Source organism: Meriones unguiculatus, chromosome 2 (assembly GCF_030254825.1).
Source record: "Meriones unguiculatus strain TT.TT164.6M chromosome 2, Bangor_MerUng_6.1, whole genome shotgun sequence".
In the NCBI taxonomy this organism is placed as follows: domain Eukaryota; kingdom Metazoa; phylum Chordata; class Mammalia; order Rodentia; family Muridae; genus Meriones; species Meriones unguiculatus.
This window is the reverse complement of record NC_083350.1, coordinates 92903476-92917688: the sequence shown is the minus strand read 5'-3', so window position 1 is coordinate 92917688 and position 14213 is coordinate 92903476. Positions and strand designations below refer to the sequence as shown.

General features: G+C 45.1%; 1 protein-coding gene across 2 annotated transcripts in view; it reads left to right on the top strand.

Annotated features, from left to right (window-relative positions):
* The first annotated feature begins 354 nt into the window (after nt 1-354).
* Tcp11l2 (t-complex 11 like 2) overlaps nt 355-14213 on the top strand; it is a 34283-nt gene continuing 20424 nt past the window's right edge. The window contains exons 1-3 of one of the 2 annotated variants that reach the window (XM_060377834.1): nt 355-674; nt 9309-9501; nt 11739-11874. In XM_060377834.1, coding sequence (XP_060233817.1) covers nt 9345-9501; nt 11739-11874 — 293 coding nt within the window. In that variant the 5' untranslated portion in view covers nt 355-674; nt 9309-9344. Of the gene's footprint in view, nt 774-9308; nt 9502-11738; nt 11875-14213 lie in introns of both variants that reach the window. The other variant, XM_021656566.2, reaches the window with a different exon arrangement.

The window sequence follows — 14213 nt, the reverse complement described above, 5'->3', positions numbered from 1 at the left end:
TCTGGATAGGTGTGGCTACCAGAAGCCAATCAAGGGCCAAATCAGGACCGGTGTTTACAAGAAAATGTAGACGCGAGTGGATGACGCGGTTGGTCACAGATGTGCGTGGGCAGCCGGTTTGGAACCTTGTTGGCTCGATTGACCCTGTGTGTGGGGCAGTGTGAAGGTGGGCATCCAGTTTTCGTATCATTGCAGCGAGCGGGTACTAGTCCGCTCCATTGGACTCACAGTCCGCATCACCCCAGCTGGTAAACGAAGAAACAGGGTTGGGGCGTCACCCGCTGCCCTAAGCCCGCCCCCACGCAACCAGGCCCCGCCCCCAAACTCCAGGAGCCGGAGCCAGCCTCGGCGCTCCGGGCTGCCCCGGTTCGGGGTGCACTCCGCCCGGCTGACTCGGGCCGTACCACCGCTGAGCATGGGGGAGAAAATCTCGTATCCAGACGGCTTTCAATCCGAGCCGGCTTCGGCCTATACGATAGAAAGCTAAGTGAAGTTGTGTCTTTAGAGACAAACTCTGTGAGGGTTTAGCGCTCTCCTCCCGAACTTCCCCAGATCCCGGCGCCGCGGCCCAGCCTCCCCTCCAGTTTCTTCACGGATGGTCTCTCCCAGAGAGTACCTCCGGGCCCTTTAAATGCCGCGTGGGGCTGAAGGAGAGCGCTAGAGTTGACAAGCTAGTGAGTCCTCACGCGTGGGCGGCCCTGGGTAGGGGGCTGCGCGGAGCCCCGCGACGCTGGTCACCCAGCCTTCCTCGTGTCTCTGCGCGGGATCTGGGGGTGCGTACCCATCCCAGGGGAGGGGCCGTGGATCTGAGGGACCGCCTCTCCTGAGGGCTGGGGGGTTCTGTTGCCCTCCGAGGTCCGGGCATTTGACCCTGAGTGGAGGTCTAAAGTGGGGTTCGGTGGCGGTGGTGCCCAGGCTCCGCAGGGGCCGCTTGGCCGCGACGGCATCCCTTTGGGTGCGTGCCAGCGACTATACTCCGGGCGCGAGACGCTCCGGGGTCCCAGTGAGGCCGGGTCACCGCTCCCCCGGCCCTGGGGGAGTTGATCTCAGCCGCGGTGGGCCGGGCCGCGGCCTGTGTTTGGGGCTTGTTGCTGGGTTTCTCCCGAGCCGGGCTCTGTCTCGGCAGTCCCCTCCCCCAAACGTTTGTTTTGACAGGAAACGTGGTGCTGCTGGAGGGAGGGGCGAGCGGAGAACGTGGGCGAGCGGGCGGGGCTCCTGAGACTTCCGTTGGACTTGACCCTACTGGAGGCCTTCTCAGGTCACACATAGGTCAGACCCTTGCCTTCTCAAGGATGGCTGTGTGCTCAGGGTGGCACCACAAAACATAGCAGCGAGATTTGGTGGCACGTGCATGACACAGTTACGTGTTTACGTTAGTATGGGAGGAATTCGATCTGACGTGACGTTTCCTTTTAAACTGCGTTTATTAGACTGGGAAAGTAGTCTTGTGGTAGAGCACTTTCCTGGCACATACAGGTTCTGTTCACCCCCAACCACAAGAAGCCCAAATCATGTATTTAAACACACAAATCTAGTCAACAAATAAGTGTTAAAATGCAGTACAAGCAGAGTAGTGGAGACACTTAGGAGTGGGACCCATGTGATTAAAGTGAAATGTCTTGGTACTTAACCTTGAAGACCAGGCAGCTTGTCCTTGTCTGTAGTGAGCCCCTCAGCTCCCAGATCTCGGCTCTACCTTCCAGCTGATAATGAGGTTCTTAAGCTGGGTCCTGGTGTGGGAGGATCACCATCTGCTCCTGCCTCCATGGATTTCATACATTGCCCTTCTTGAAGTGACCCGGGGCTGAAGGGACCCAGTTGTGTGTACAGGCAGCTAACATGAGGACACCCCGGAGTGTGAAGATGGGTGTTAAAGTAGGCAGCAGGGATGGGAGGAGAGTGCTTTCCAGGATAAAAAGTGCCTAGAAATCCTCCCCGATGCTGCCATGACTGGGAGCACAGGCATCTATCTGCCTTTTAGACAGTGGCTGGCTTGTTGGCTGTTGTCTAGCTCTTGGTTGGCTCTGAGTAGATGAGGACCAGTATTGTTGTAGGGACTTTCCCTCGGGCCTAGGGCTTCGCTTTGCTCTGAGCTGGTGCCCAAGCAGTGTTTGCTAGCATCTGCAAGTTTCCTTCCCATCAGAGCTCAGTGTTGCCTTTGATCCCCCCTGTCCTATGGGTGCTTTGTGCCTGACTTTGTGCAGTCTTGAAGGAGGGCACCCAGTAAATACTTCTTGACACCCCCCAACCTTAACTCAATGGATTGCATTCCTCGGGGTCCTGTTTGACAACCTGAACAATTTACTTGGAAATGTTTTTGACTTACTGGCTGTAAGCAGTTAGCCCTCTGGATAATACCTGGGTTTTAACGAGGGATTTTTGCAGTGGATAAGGAATGATACTCTAATAGAGAACTTTTGTCACCATACTGGGTTGGTTGAATGTTATTTTGTTGACCAATCTCTTTCCGTTGTGTCCTTCACACTATAGTGCTTGAACAGCTGTCCCAGGGTAAGGTCAGTTGCTTCCTCAGGTTCAAGTATCCGTGTGATGATAGACAAATCAATTTGGCAGAGAGGGAATGGAAAGAATGAGCACACACTGATTTCCTCAGCCATCCTGGAGGAGAATGAATGGGCTTCAGGGCTGCAGCCTGCTGCCTGGCTTGAGCTGAGCCTCTGCGCTGCTGTGAGCCTGTAAATGCTATCTCTCCGATCCATAGCTCCTTATTTTTAAAATAAGAATAACACCCACTTGACACAGTTATAATGCACATTTGAGGAAATAAACTATCTTAAGCACTTACAGAGTGTATTACTGAGATGACGCTCCATAACTATTGGTTCTGTTTGTATCAGTGAGTGCCAGAAGAGCCAGAAGAGTGGTGCAATGTACAGTGTTCTTTAAGCTCCTAGGAGTTGAGGCTTTGCTAGCCCTGGAATTGTGTTGGGACAGGCACTGGATACTGGAGAAAGGAATATTTCCTTACTGTATGATTTTAAGAATTACTGGGAAGGCAGAGATTCAGTTAAACTACTCTGTTAAGTGACTACTTACTGAGCAGTGCAATTCGGGCAGGACATATCAAAAACTTGAGGTGTTTTATGAGTAGACACGGAACAAATTTGTTCATGTAAGGATATCCCCTGGGTTTCTGTTTATCTTAGGCAGTGGTCTGAACTCTGATGGCTTACAAGAAGCACATGGGGGCTTCAGGCAAGAACACCTTGAGATTGTGACATTAAATTCCAAATGGTAATGACATGATGGGATGGTTGGCATGGCTGTCAGTCTCCCAAAAGTCTGCTGTGCTTAGATCTGAAGGGTTTTGGTTAGGAAAAGAGCAGAGAATGAACTCACACTTTTCCATAATTGGCATTGATTGGTTCTTGAGTGTGGAGCCCTTGTGACCTACATTTTTCATTGGGTCTCATCTCCCAATACTTTCAAGTTGGGAGTGAAAGTTCTGGGTCCTCTGCAAGAGCTGCAGGTGTTCCTAAGTGACAAGCCATCTCTCTAGACCTACAACGTTCCACCTAGGGTTGGATTCAAGACTCCAAGGTCTTGGTGTAAAGCTAACACTGTGGTTAGCAAACACTTTCACAGACTGGATGCTCACATTGATAGTTCCTTCTGGAGGAGTTTGATCCAGTGGGCCCTAGCTCTGACTCCACAGTTCGCTGAGCTTTGCTCTTCCTAGTGGCTCTATGCCTTCTACAACTTTGTCTGGATTCCCAGGCCATTCAGTACATCCTTTGAAGTCAGGTTGAAGGTCGTAGCTCTTGCATTCTGGGTGACTGAAGAATGAACATCACCTTGCCGTGGTCAACACTTACTGTTTGTATCTGTTCTATGACAAAACTTTTCCTAGGGTGATAAAACACCCCAGAATAGGAAGCCCTCAACAGACCAAAGTATGGGTACCATCAAAGTCTAAGTTGGTGAACCATGAGTTTTATTGCTGGTGCTTACAGGAATATGGGTGAGGGGATACTTACAAGAACAGAGGTGGCTCAAAGACAGCTGCATCACCAAAACTCACCCCAGCATCAGTTACAGCTCACAAAACTTGGAACTGGGAACACAGCTCAGCTCCCGTAGGCGGGTCAGCAGGTTGAGGAGTGTTCTTTCCAAATAACTAGTCTAAACCTTTCCCAGGCTGCTTGGCTGGTTTCTGCTTCTCTCAGGCTTCTGCTCTGGTCTCACAGTTTTTGCCCCTGGTTTGTTTTTCAGGAGGGAGGGGCCTAGTCATTCTGGTCAGTTCCAGGGATTTCCTGAGGCTGTTTCGTGCTGTTTACCTTGTTAAGGAGTTTTTTCAGGAGGGACTGTTTCAGTCTGGCGGTAAACTGCTACACAGCATCTGATACGGTGTTTCTGAACTGTCCTGATGCTTTAGTACAGTGCCTCATGGTGTGGGGATCCTCCAACTGTGGAATTATTTTCGTTGCTACTTCCTAACTGTAGTTTTTGCTACTCTTATGGACTGTAGTATAAATATCTGATATGCAGGGTATCTGATATGTGAGCCCTGTTGTTGCACCCCCAAAAGGTGGTTTTATAGGTCTGTGATCTGTGAACCAGAGTTCAAGCAGAGTCTTAAGGTAGCAGAGGGCAGTAGATACTGGTGGCCTCTGGATGCCTGTCTAGAAACCTTCTTCTCAAGGTTCTGCCCTTTGATGGGATGTGATGGGAAGGGCAGCCTTGAAGACCTGTGAACGGCTTTCAGGAACTTTATCCATTATCTTCTGAGCTTCCCCCACAGATACTCTTCATGTTCCATTCACAGTGGTCTAAACGTTTTCTAGTCTGTTTCTTCTAAATCCTCCAATTCCATCTCATTGCAAGTTCTAAAACTCCCTCTATATTTTCAAGTACTTCATACAGCTACAACCATCCTTATAGTTTCAGTTTTCTGTCAGTTCCGTTACATGCTTCTATGAGACAATACCACAGACTGATTTATAATGAACAATAATGTATTTGGCTCACAAATTTTGGAGGCTGGGAAGTGTATGACCTAGGAACCAGTGTGTGTGTGTGTGTGTGTGTGTGTGTCCTGTGTGCTCCATTACATAGAAGGCGTCCTGTGGGCAAGGGACTACAAAGGAGTTCAGACTTCCACCTTAGGACCTTTGAAAATCAATGTCAGTGCATTCATGAGTCTGGAGCCTCTATGATATAACTCCTCCCACTAGGCTCCCTCTTAACAATATGTTGCCTTGTGGGGGACACCATCAAATTACCACAGTTTGTCTTTGTCGAGGATCATATCCTCAGCCTCTGGTTTTCATGACATTAACTTTTTTCCAGTATTATAAATTATTTTTATACTGTAATTTTTAATAACACTTAAACATTTGACTTAGACTATTTCAGGTAATCTACCCAAGTCTTACCTATCTTCAGTCTGCAGGTATCAAGAGTTAGGATCAAGAACTCTGTCTGCTTGGCCAGCGGTGTTCTTACTGCTTCAGTGGCATTTATGTCAGTGCTGGTGGATCTTTGTACTCCTGAACAATACAGGGTCATGTATAGAAAGGGTTTTCTATAGAAAGGAAATAAGGATGTAAAGTCAAATATAAACTGAGGGATCACAAGCAAATTAGAAACTGATCTCCATGCTCTCTGTGGTGGGACAGAATGCTAGCCCTAGTAAGACACATGACTGACTCCTTTAGATTCCAGTATACATTCCCTTGTCTCTAAAATATTAGCAGTAAACTTCCACCATTCATCCGGTAAGTTTTAAGGTGATTAACTCCAGTCGTTGCCCTGAGAAGGAATGGCATAATGCCATATATTATAAAAGAATGGAATTATAAATAAAAATAATTACGTTTCTTTAAATAATATCCATTGTAGTAATGTTGGCAGCTTTACTTGGAAGTATCTTTCATCTTTACCTCTGACTGGTGCGTCCTTCCTTGATTTACCTAGGAGTTGCTTTGGTGACCTGATGGGTGGATCTGCATTTGTCAGCACGAAAGGCATTGTGCTTCTTTACAACAATGTTATTATCAGCAGTCTTAGAGAATCTGAAATAGTTGAAGCAGTTACCCTCAATGCCTCTTGAGTCACATTGATTTATCCCCAGATAACTCATGTGGAAACTCATAACTAAGGAATGTAGAAGTTGATGTGAAGACCATCTACACTATGGCAGGCCATTTGTTAGGGGTTTTATACTTCAGACAGGTGCATGAGTTCTGTCCTAGGGTCAGTGCCAGTCTTGTTTCTCTGTAAGGAAACATGATTATGTTATCCTGAGGTACATTTTCCTGTTTTAATACTGAAGGTAATTTGACAAAGAAAAACACATAAACACCTGTGTCCTGTTGTCTCCGTGTCAGACCCTGTCCTAAGCAGCCCTCTCCTTAATTACTAAGTGAAATCTCACTCCAGCACTACAAGTTAGGCTTTCTGGGTATCCCCGTATAAGAAATGGACAGTTTCTTACCAAAGTAATGAGTACCTTGCTTCAATGACAAGTTTCTGCTTGGACATGGGAAGTCCTCGTTGTTAGCACGGATGCTTTTGCCATCTGAAGAGCTTCTAAACAGTGTGACACTTTTCAGCTTTTTGTTACAGCCCAGTGCCTGAGATTCTACTTGCAGTGACATGTTGACACAAAACTTAATTGTGTATAGTTAAACATGCTTGCTTATGTTTGCTTTCTCAGAACATCTCATGATGTCTCATATAACTTATGGTTTGAAGGAGCATCCTAGCAATTTCTGACTGAAAGAATCCATGTGGTAGCCCTACCTCCCTGCCACTCTTACCCACTCCCCCAACAAAAAGCAGCTGTACATGCAGTCACATAGTCAGCTGGTGACAGCCTGGGCCCTAGCTCTTAACCTAGTGCTTGCTTTTTTGTCGCACTTGACTTCCTGTTTAATTAAGAAACATACCAAATGTGCTGTCCTGAGCATTTACTGCAGTGGTTCATGCAACCATCCAGGTTTTTAATGTGGGCTCAGGGGACTTGAATTCAGATCCTTTTAAATGATAAGGAATATACAATTAAATGAACAATTGTAACTATTAGCCATGTTCATAAATTCCCATAGACAAAATCTTTTATTCACCTTTACTTGGAAAATGCCTGTTGGTGTGAGGTCGCTGCAGTAGAGAAGGCAGGAACCGGCGCAGGAGTGACAAGGCCCAGGGATTTGGAGTTTAAATAAGGTGAGCATAGATGGTAGTGTCCTTGCTCTAGGGCTCGCACTTGGCAGCCATAAGCTGTAAATGTGTAGGGCTGTCAGTTTGCAGATGTTCTAGTAAAAGCTGTGCCAAATAGGATTCAATGACTGTGATTCAGCTGACAGAGTGTCATCTGAACTTGGTGTTGCTGCTAGATGAAGCAGTGTCTGTCTTCTTCAGGAGATTCAGAACTAGTCACTGGAAGGAAACAGCTGCAAATGCTTTCTTGTGGGTTGACCATACATGTCCATGTCGGGGGCCTGCTTTATCACCTCAGCCTAGATCCTTGAGACAGGGTCTTCCGCTGTACCTGGAGCTAAGGTGGGAACCTAGGAAGCCCCATAAATTCTTCTGTCCCTCCCGCAGTCATGGGATTGCAGGTGCGTGCAGCTGTCCAGGTCTTTAACGTGGGCTTGCGGGACTGGAATTCAGATTCTTGTGCTTGGTACAGCAGATGTTCCTACTCGTTGAACCATTTGTGCAAATCTTTTGTGGAGATGGAAGAGATGTGCTACAGACTACTGTACTGAGAGGAGCTCCATGAGCTGTGGGTGGAGGATGGAGGGTAAAGGATGCAGGGTGGAGGGGGCTTCCTGAGGAATGAAGCATTTTCAAGCAATGCCAGCAATGGAAAGTGAAATGTTGGCAGAGAATGACAACAGCTCACCTTCCTGCCATCCCCAGAGCATTGTTGTAAGTGCTCAGGAAGAGCCAAGAGCTCAGGACTCTTTGATAGCCTGTGTCTATGGTCATTGTGTTTGGGATTCTAAGACAGGGTAAGTGCTTCCAGCGGTTTCCCCTTACCTCTGTCTGCAGAAGTAACTAACAGTTCTCTGCTTGCTCAGACTTTGGCCTGGGCAGAGGTGCATCTCTGTGAGTGTCAGGACTGAAACAAACTTGGTTTGAGACCAGGTAGACATGTCCTTGGGCCATTTTACCTTATCAAGCTCCCACCCCCAGGTTTATCCTTGTTCTTGTTAGCACCTGAGAGATAGAGCTTGCCCTGTGTCTCACAACAGTGTCTGGATCTCCTCTGTAGGCACCCCTTATTCCTGACCTCTCCCCCTTTTTTCTTGTGCTTGTTACCAGTACCTTTTTGCATTTCCTTCATCTTCAGTTAACCAGATCCCATGTGTTTGCTCAGTTACTCTTCCCCGTGCTCTAAGTGCACAATAGGTGCCCTGCAGTTATTAACAGACCCTTATAGAAAGCGTGGAGCCGCTCCTTGTGCCTCCGAGTATGCATAGGAACCCCTACATTCCTAGGTACTCAGCAAGTTGTGCTAGGTGCTGTTGTTACAAACCAAACACATCTTAGTCTTCATGCTGTGTGACAGTTCATATGAAAATGGAGGAGAGAAGACTTGAAAGCCCAGAAAGTCTCCTCAGTGTCCCATGAGAGGCTCACAGAGGCACCAAGAGGTTGAGTTTGAACATCCTTAATTTAAAAAAATTCATTTCTTAAATTTATCCTGTGTATGTGTATGTCAGAGGACACTTTGTGGAATTGGTTTCTCCTTCTGTCATGTGTGTTGCCGGGATTGAATTCAGGTCATTGGATTGGTAGCAAGTGCCCTTACCCATGAGCCATCTCACCAGCTAAACTTATTTTATATAAAACAAAGCAGTAAGAACAATAACTACATTTGAGTGCTGCATGAAACCCTGTGATGAAGTCAATTCTTTTCACTTTTTACAAAGCCCTGGAAGTTAAGTCTTTGAGCCCCAGCTTCCCTCATGAAGTCAGGTGGTTAAGTGATTTCCCCAGAACAGAATAAGAAGCCTAAGGAGTCCACGAGAGCCTTACTATACCAGCCATGGGAGTGTATCAGTGGTCTGTGTGCATTTCAAAAGGACCTGTCATCACATTTCTAAGGATCTCCTGCTCCACATTTGTCCTGCATATGGCCTCAAAGCCGCTTTTGTCTGGGCAGGAAGTCTGGGTAATTTTACAAGAGTCTTGCCCAGGGTTCTGGGGAAAGGGTAAGGTAATCTGTTAGGGACTTTTCCCCTCTACTGTCACACCTGTGGACATTACTGTCTATGCTGGAAGCCAGCGGAAGTGCCCCAGAATGTTGATTCATGACCATGTCTCTCTCTCTGCAGGTTCTCATCCTCTCCCCTGCCCCACCGTGATACAGGATGCCTTTCAATGGCGAGAAGCAGTGTGTGAGCGAGGACCAGCAGAGTGATTCCGAGTCTTCGCGGTTCTCCGAAAGCATGGCTTCGCTCAGTGACTATGAATGTTCCAGGCAGAGCTTTACCAGTAATTCCTCTAGCAAATCCAGCTCTCCTACCTGTGAGCAGTGGGGAGCAAGGCGGGGGTGGCAGTGTGCTAGCAGTGTGTATAATGGCTTTGAAAACTCAGAAGTGCTGTGAGCAAATCACGTGTCCCCTTCTTTTTAGATGCACCACAATAGTATGTCAGAGTCACTGTACAAGTCTTCCGGTGTTCTTAGGAATAAGTTTGTAATCTCATTTTATTTTGAGCCTTATCTCTAACCTGTTTGGTTTTTATAACATGGATCTAAAACCCCTATACCTAGCCCTGTCTATCTTGTCTCCTAAATGGTGGGAGCAGCCCTTCTTGAGATTACCTTGCGCAGGTTAGGATGAAGTCAAATTAGTCTTTCCTGTTTCACATTGAAGGAAATTTGCCTTTCCAGAAGGGTGGACAGGAAGTAAAATAATCTAAAGAGGGCAGCTCTGCTGATTTCAACCAGTATTGTGCAAATCCCCCCCAGATGAACCCACAGGGAGAATTACTCCACTGTGGGTTGTGAGAGAGCCAGAAGAGTGGCCCTCACTAGGAGAGACAGCTCTCCTCTTCCTCCTCTTCCTCTTCTTTTTCTTCTGCCTGTGGACACAGGAGACGTGTCAAGCAGGTGTTTTGGTTTAATTTTTCCTTTCCCTTCCCAAGATTTCACTCTGTAGCCTGGTCTGGTTTGTGGCTGTGTGGTCTTCCTCAGCCCCCTGAGGGCTGCAATTGTAGGTATGAACCACAATATCTGATTGTTCCTTTTTTTTTTTTTAAAGTTTTGAATTAGCATTTTGTTTATAAAGAGCATAACATCATAAACTAGCAAAACTAAGGTTGGAAAAAGCAACTGATCTTCAATAAGATCAGGTCCCCACTTAAACAGTTTTGTTTATTTTTTTATGTTACCAGTTTTAAACTTGGAAAATTGATTGTATAGAGAAAAGAAGGGATTACTTGCAGCAATAGCTGCCAGCACGTTGCTAAATCATCATCCTTCACATCGGACTCCTACCTTCAGCATTGTAACCAAGCACTTACTCATGATGGACTATGTCCAAACACTGTTCCACCTCCTCCGTCATGAAGTAAATAGACTGCACATTTATTCACTGATTAGTCATTAGATGGTCAGTTTTCATCTTTTTTTTTTTTTCTCTTTTATAAATGGGGTTTTATGAGCATTCTGATGCATTGAGTTTCTGGATATGATGGAATGAGTAGACCACAGAATACAAATGTTTTTAAGGAGAATCTTGAGGTAGAAACTCAACAGCAGCCATGTAATTCTGCATTTGTTCTCGTTCTTGACACTGTCTAGAGTCTCCACTTTTGATACAATAGTACCTAGGTATTCTGAAGAAGGGTTTGCCAGTTCCCAGGGTCAGCCTCCTCTGTCATCCACCTCTCCCTCAGCGCTTCCTCTCCCTGCCTCCTCTAAAACAAACAAGCAGCAAACCGGAAAGCATTGCCTGTCTGCACCTTTATTTGAGGTCATGATTTTTAATTCACTGAAGCTGAGATTTTTCAGCAGTGGTTTTGTAAACTTGGTTAGTCAGAACAGTTTCTTAGTGTAACATCTGGAAATAACTCTTTACTATTTTTCTGATTAGTAGATAGTCTAACCTCAAGTACACTGTTGGGCTTTAATTTTGGACCAGGCTCCTCCTGTGTTCCTTACTAAATCGCCCGGCGGCGTGGTGCCCATCTTTAATTCCAGCGCTCAGGACACAGAGGTAGGTGGATCTCTGAGTTTAAGGATAGTGAGTTCCAGGACTACATGGAGAAACCCTGTCTTGGAAAAAAACTACTGCTGCTGCTAATAGTGATGATACGACGATGATGATGATGGTCGCTCACCTCAGAGGGAGCCTGTTAGGGGTCAGTATATCTGTTAGTGGAGTCAGCTGAACTAATAAATGGCAAAAACTGGAATGGAACTTCAGCCTTACACTGAACTGCCTATACAGTTAGGAAGTTTACAACCTTATCTACCAGTCTTCTGTGTAATGTAGGCAAACACATATGGATAAGCATTGAAAGGAAGTTATAACAGACCTATATTAAAGAGTTTGTCTTAGGAGCATTTGAAAATTTATTATCAGTATGGTTACTAGAGTTACAGAAGTAGTGCTCACCAAGCCCACTCTGTTTCTAGTACACATCCTCTAACTTGTGAAACCCTGATATTCACCTGAGATGAACCTGACTTGACACTGGGAGACTTGTGCATGACAGTTTCTCCTCTGCTGCATTAGCTGACTTTATTTTTCTTTCAGCAACTAGCCCTCCCAAGGGCGTAATGTTTGATGATGTGATGACTGCAGCAAAGAACTTATCAGACATGACTCTTGCTCATGAAATAGCTGTAAATGAGAACTTCCAGTTGAAGAAAACTGCCCTTCCAGAGAACAGGTAAGCTGGAATCTTGTGGTGTGTGTAAATGATGCTGGAGATTCTCTCTGTCTCTCTGAGTGTGTCTCTTTTCTGTCTCTGTGTTTCCCTGTGTGTGTGTTCATGTGTGTTTCTGTGCATCAAGATTTCTGGAAATTCTTGTATAGTATCTACAGGGGAGAAATGTTATTCAGCTTTCTTACAAGGTCTTTTATTTGTTGACTGAAAAGTTCCTCGATGTACATTTACCCAGAGTCTTTAGAAATCAATTTATACATCATTTTCTGAGAAAAAAGGAAAACTTGTCTTGATATTCCTGAACTTCTTAGACTACAGTTACCTCTTTTGCTGTAGTCTCCACCAACCCCTTTTTGTTAAAAATGTTACAACTTTTTTTAGTTTTGTATTTGTGGGTGTTTTGCCTGCATATATGTCTGTGTACCACGTGTGTACCTGCTGCTCCAAGAAGGAGCATATGTAGTCTTCCCTGGAGCTGGAGTTTTAGACAGTGAGAGCCTATGTATGGGTGTTAGGAATCAACCTTGGATCCTCTGAAAGAGTAACCAGTGTTCTTTACTAAGGAACCATCTCTCCAACCTTAGAGTTTATACTTTTGAAAGTATAATTGACATATTTTTATTAGGTACTGTCTTTAGGGAAAACGTGGTAAAATTAGATTTCTGGCATATAGCAGGAGTGCTTACACATGATTTGGTTAATCATTTGAAGCATCTTCTCAGATGCTTCTCCAGAACATAAAGAAGGTAAAGCATATATTTCAGCCTTATGCAGATGTAAATGTAAGCTGCTGATACTCATTAGGGAGCTGTGAGATTGTTCAGCTCATTTCTTCTTAGCCCATTCTGGTCAGGTAAGTGTGGCGTGTGAGGTCAGGAGCTCAGAGATGTTTGTCCTGCCTCCTTTGTCGTTGTTCTAAAGCTGCCTGGGGGGAATTGTAGGCACTGGAAAGGGAGATTTCTGTTAAGGAAATTCCTCAGTCAGTAGCATAAATCTGAATATTTAAAGTGTCTAAGTTGAATTTGGTTTGCAGTTACAGGGACATTTAACTCACACTCCTCAGAAAGCCAGTTTTCATCATTCATAGTGCTGCTATATATTTAGCTGTTTTTACTTTAAGAAAAAAATTAGGAGATACACTTAACTCTCAAAATTGTTAACTCACTCAGTAGGCATTCGTTGGTTACTTACTAAATGACAGGCATGAAGGGGTTGTGATAAATGCCTGAGAAATGTAATGCTTGCTAGCAAAAGAGGCTCCTTGGTAGTTAGAGTGCAGGAAAATTCATGGTTTTCTAAAAACTTGTTGTTATCTTAGTAAGTTATGTTGGGACTAATGAGATGTCTCAGGGTCCTGCTGACAAGTCCGACAGCCTGAGTTAACTTGGGTTTGCTCCACAGACCCCACATGGTGGAATGAAGGGGAGAACCGGCTCCTGGGAATGTTCTCTTCATGCATGCTGTGCAGTCTCTTTCTCTGTCTCTCTGTGTGTATGGTATGTGTGTAATTAAATATAGTTAAGGCTTCTGTGGGAATGTATTGACTTAAGAGATTGAGGAAGTCTTGTGAGCTCTTCCTGGGAATTCTATTTCAACAGTTTAGTCCTGGCTGATGTTAAATGGGACATCTTTGTAGGAGATGGCAGCCATTTAAAAGCATGTTTCCTTGGGACCAAACTGTTCTGTCCCTCGCCATGAAACTTCAGCTATTGAAGAAAGCAATGCTGTTACCATATCCCTAAAATTCAGAGCTGTATAGAAGACTATCTACTAACAACATACCTTCTTAGGACAGAATGTTTTGAAGTTGTTGAAAGATAGGCTAAGGAAACATTTTAGATTTTGGGGGTGGGGGAACAACATGAAACTCTTAAGTGAAAAAAAAGTATTGTGTATATTGGGTATTTGTAATGTTTGTGTCTGTGTGTGTGTTGATGTCTGTATTAGTACATGTGTACATGGAGGCCACAAGATGGCATCTGAGTCCTTGGAGCTGGGTTACAGGTGTTTGTAGGACACCTGGCTTATTAAGGAGGGTTCTGATACCTGACTTCTGATCCTTGTGATACATAAGTGCTCTTAACCTCTAAGCTATCTCTCCAACCCGGTATTCTTTTTTGTGGAAAAACAATGCCCATGCTTTATACAAGCACAATGTGCTAAAAGATTAATCATGAGCTTAAGGGTTTTTTGTTCAGTTTTTTTTTTTTTAATACAACATTCTGCCTACATGTGTGCCTGCACAGCAGAAGAGGGCACCAGATCACATTATAGATGGTTGTGAGCCATTATGTGGTTGCTGGGAATTGAACTCCGTACTTTGGAAGAACTGCCAATGCTCT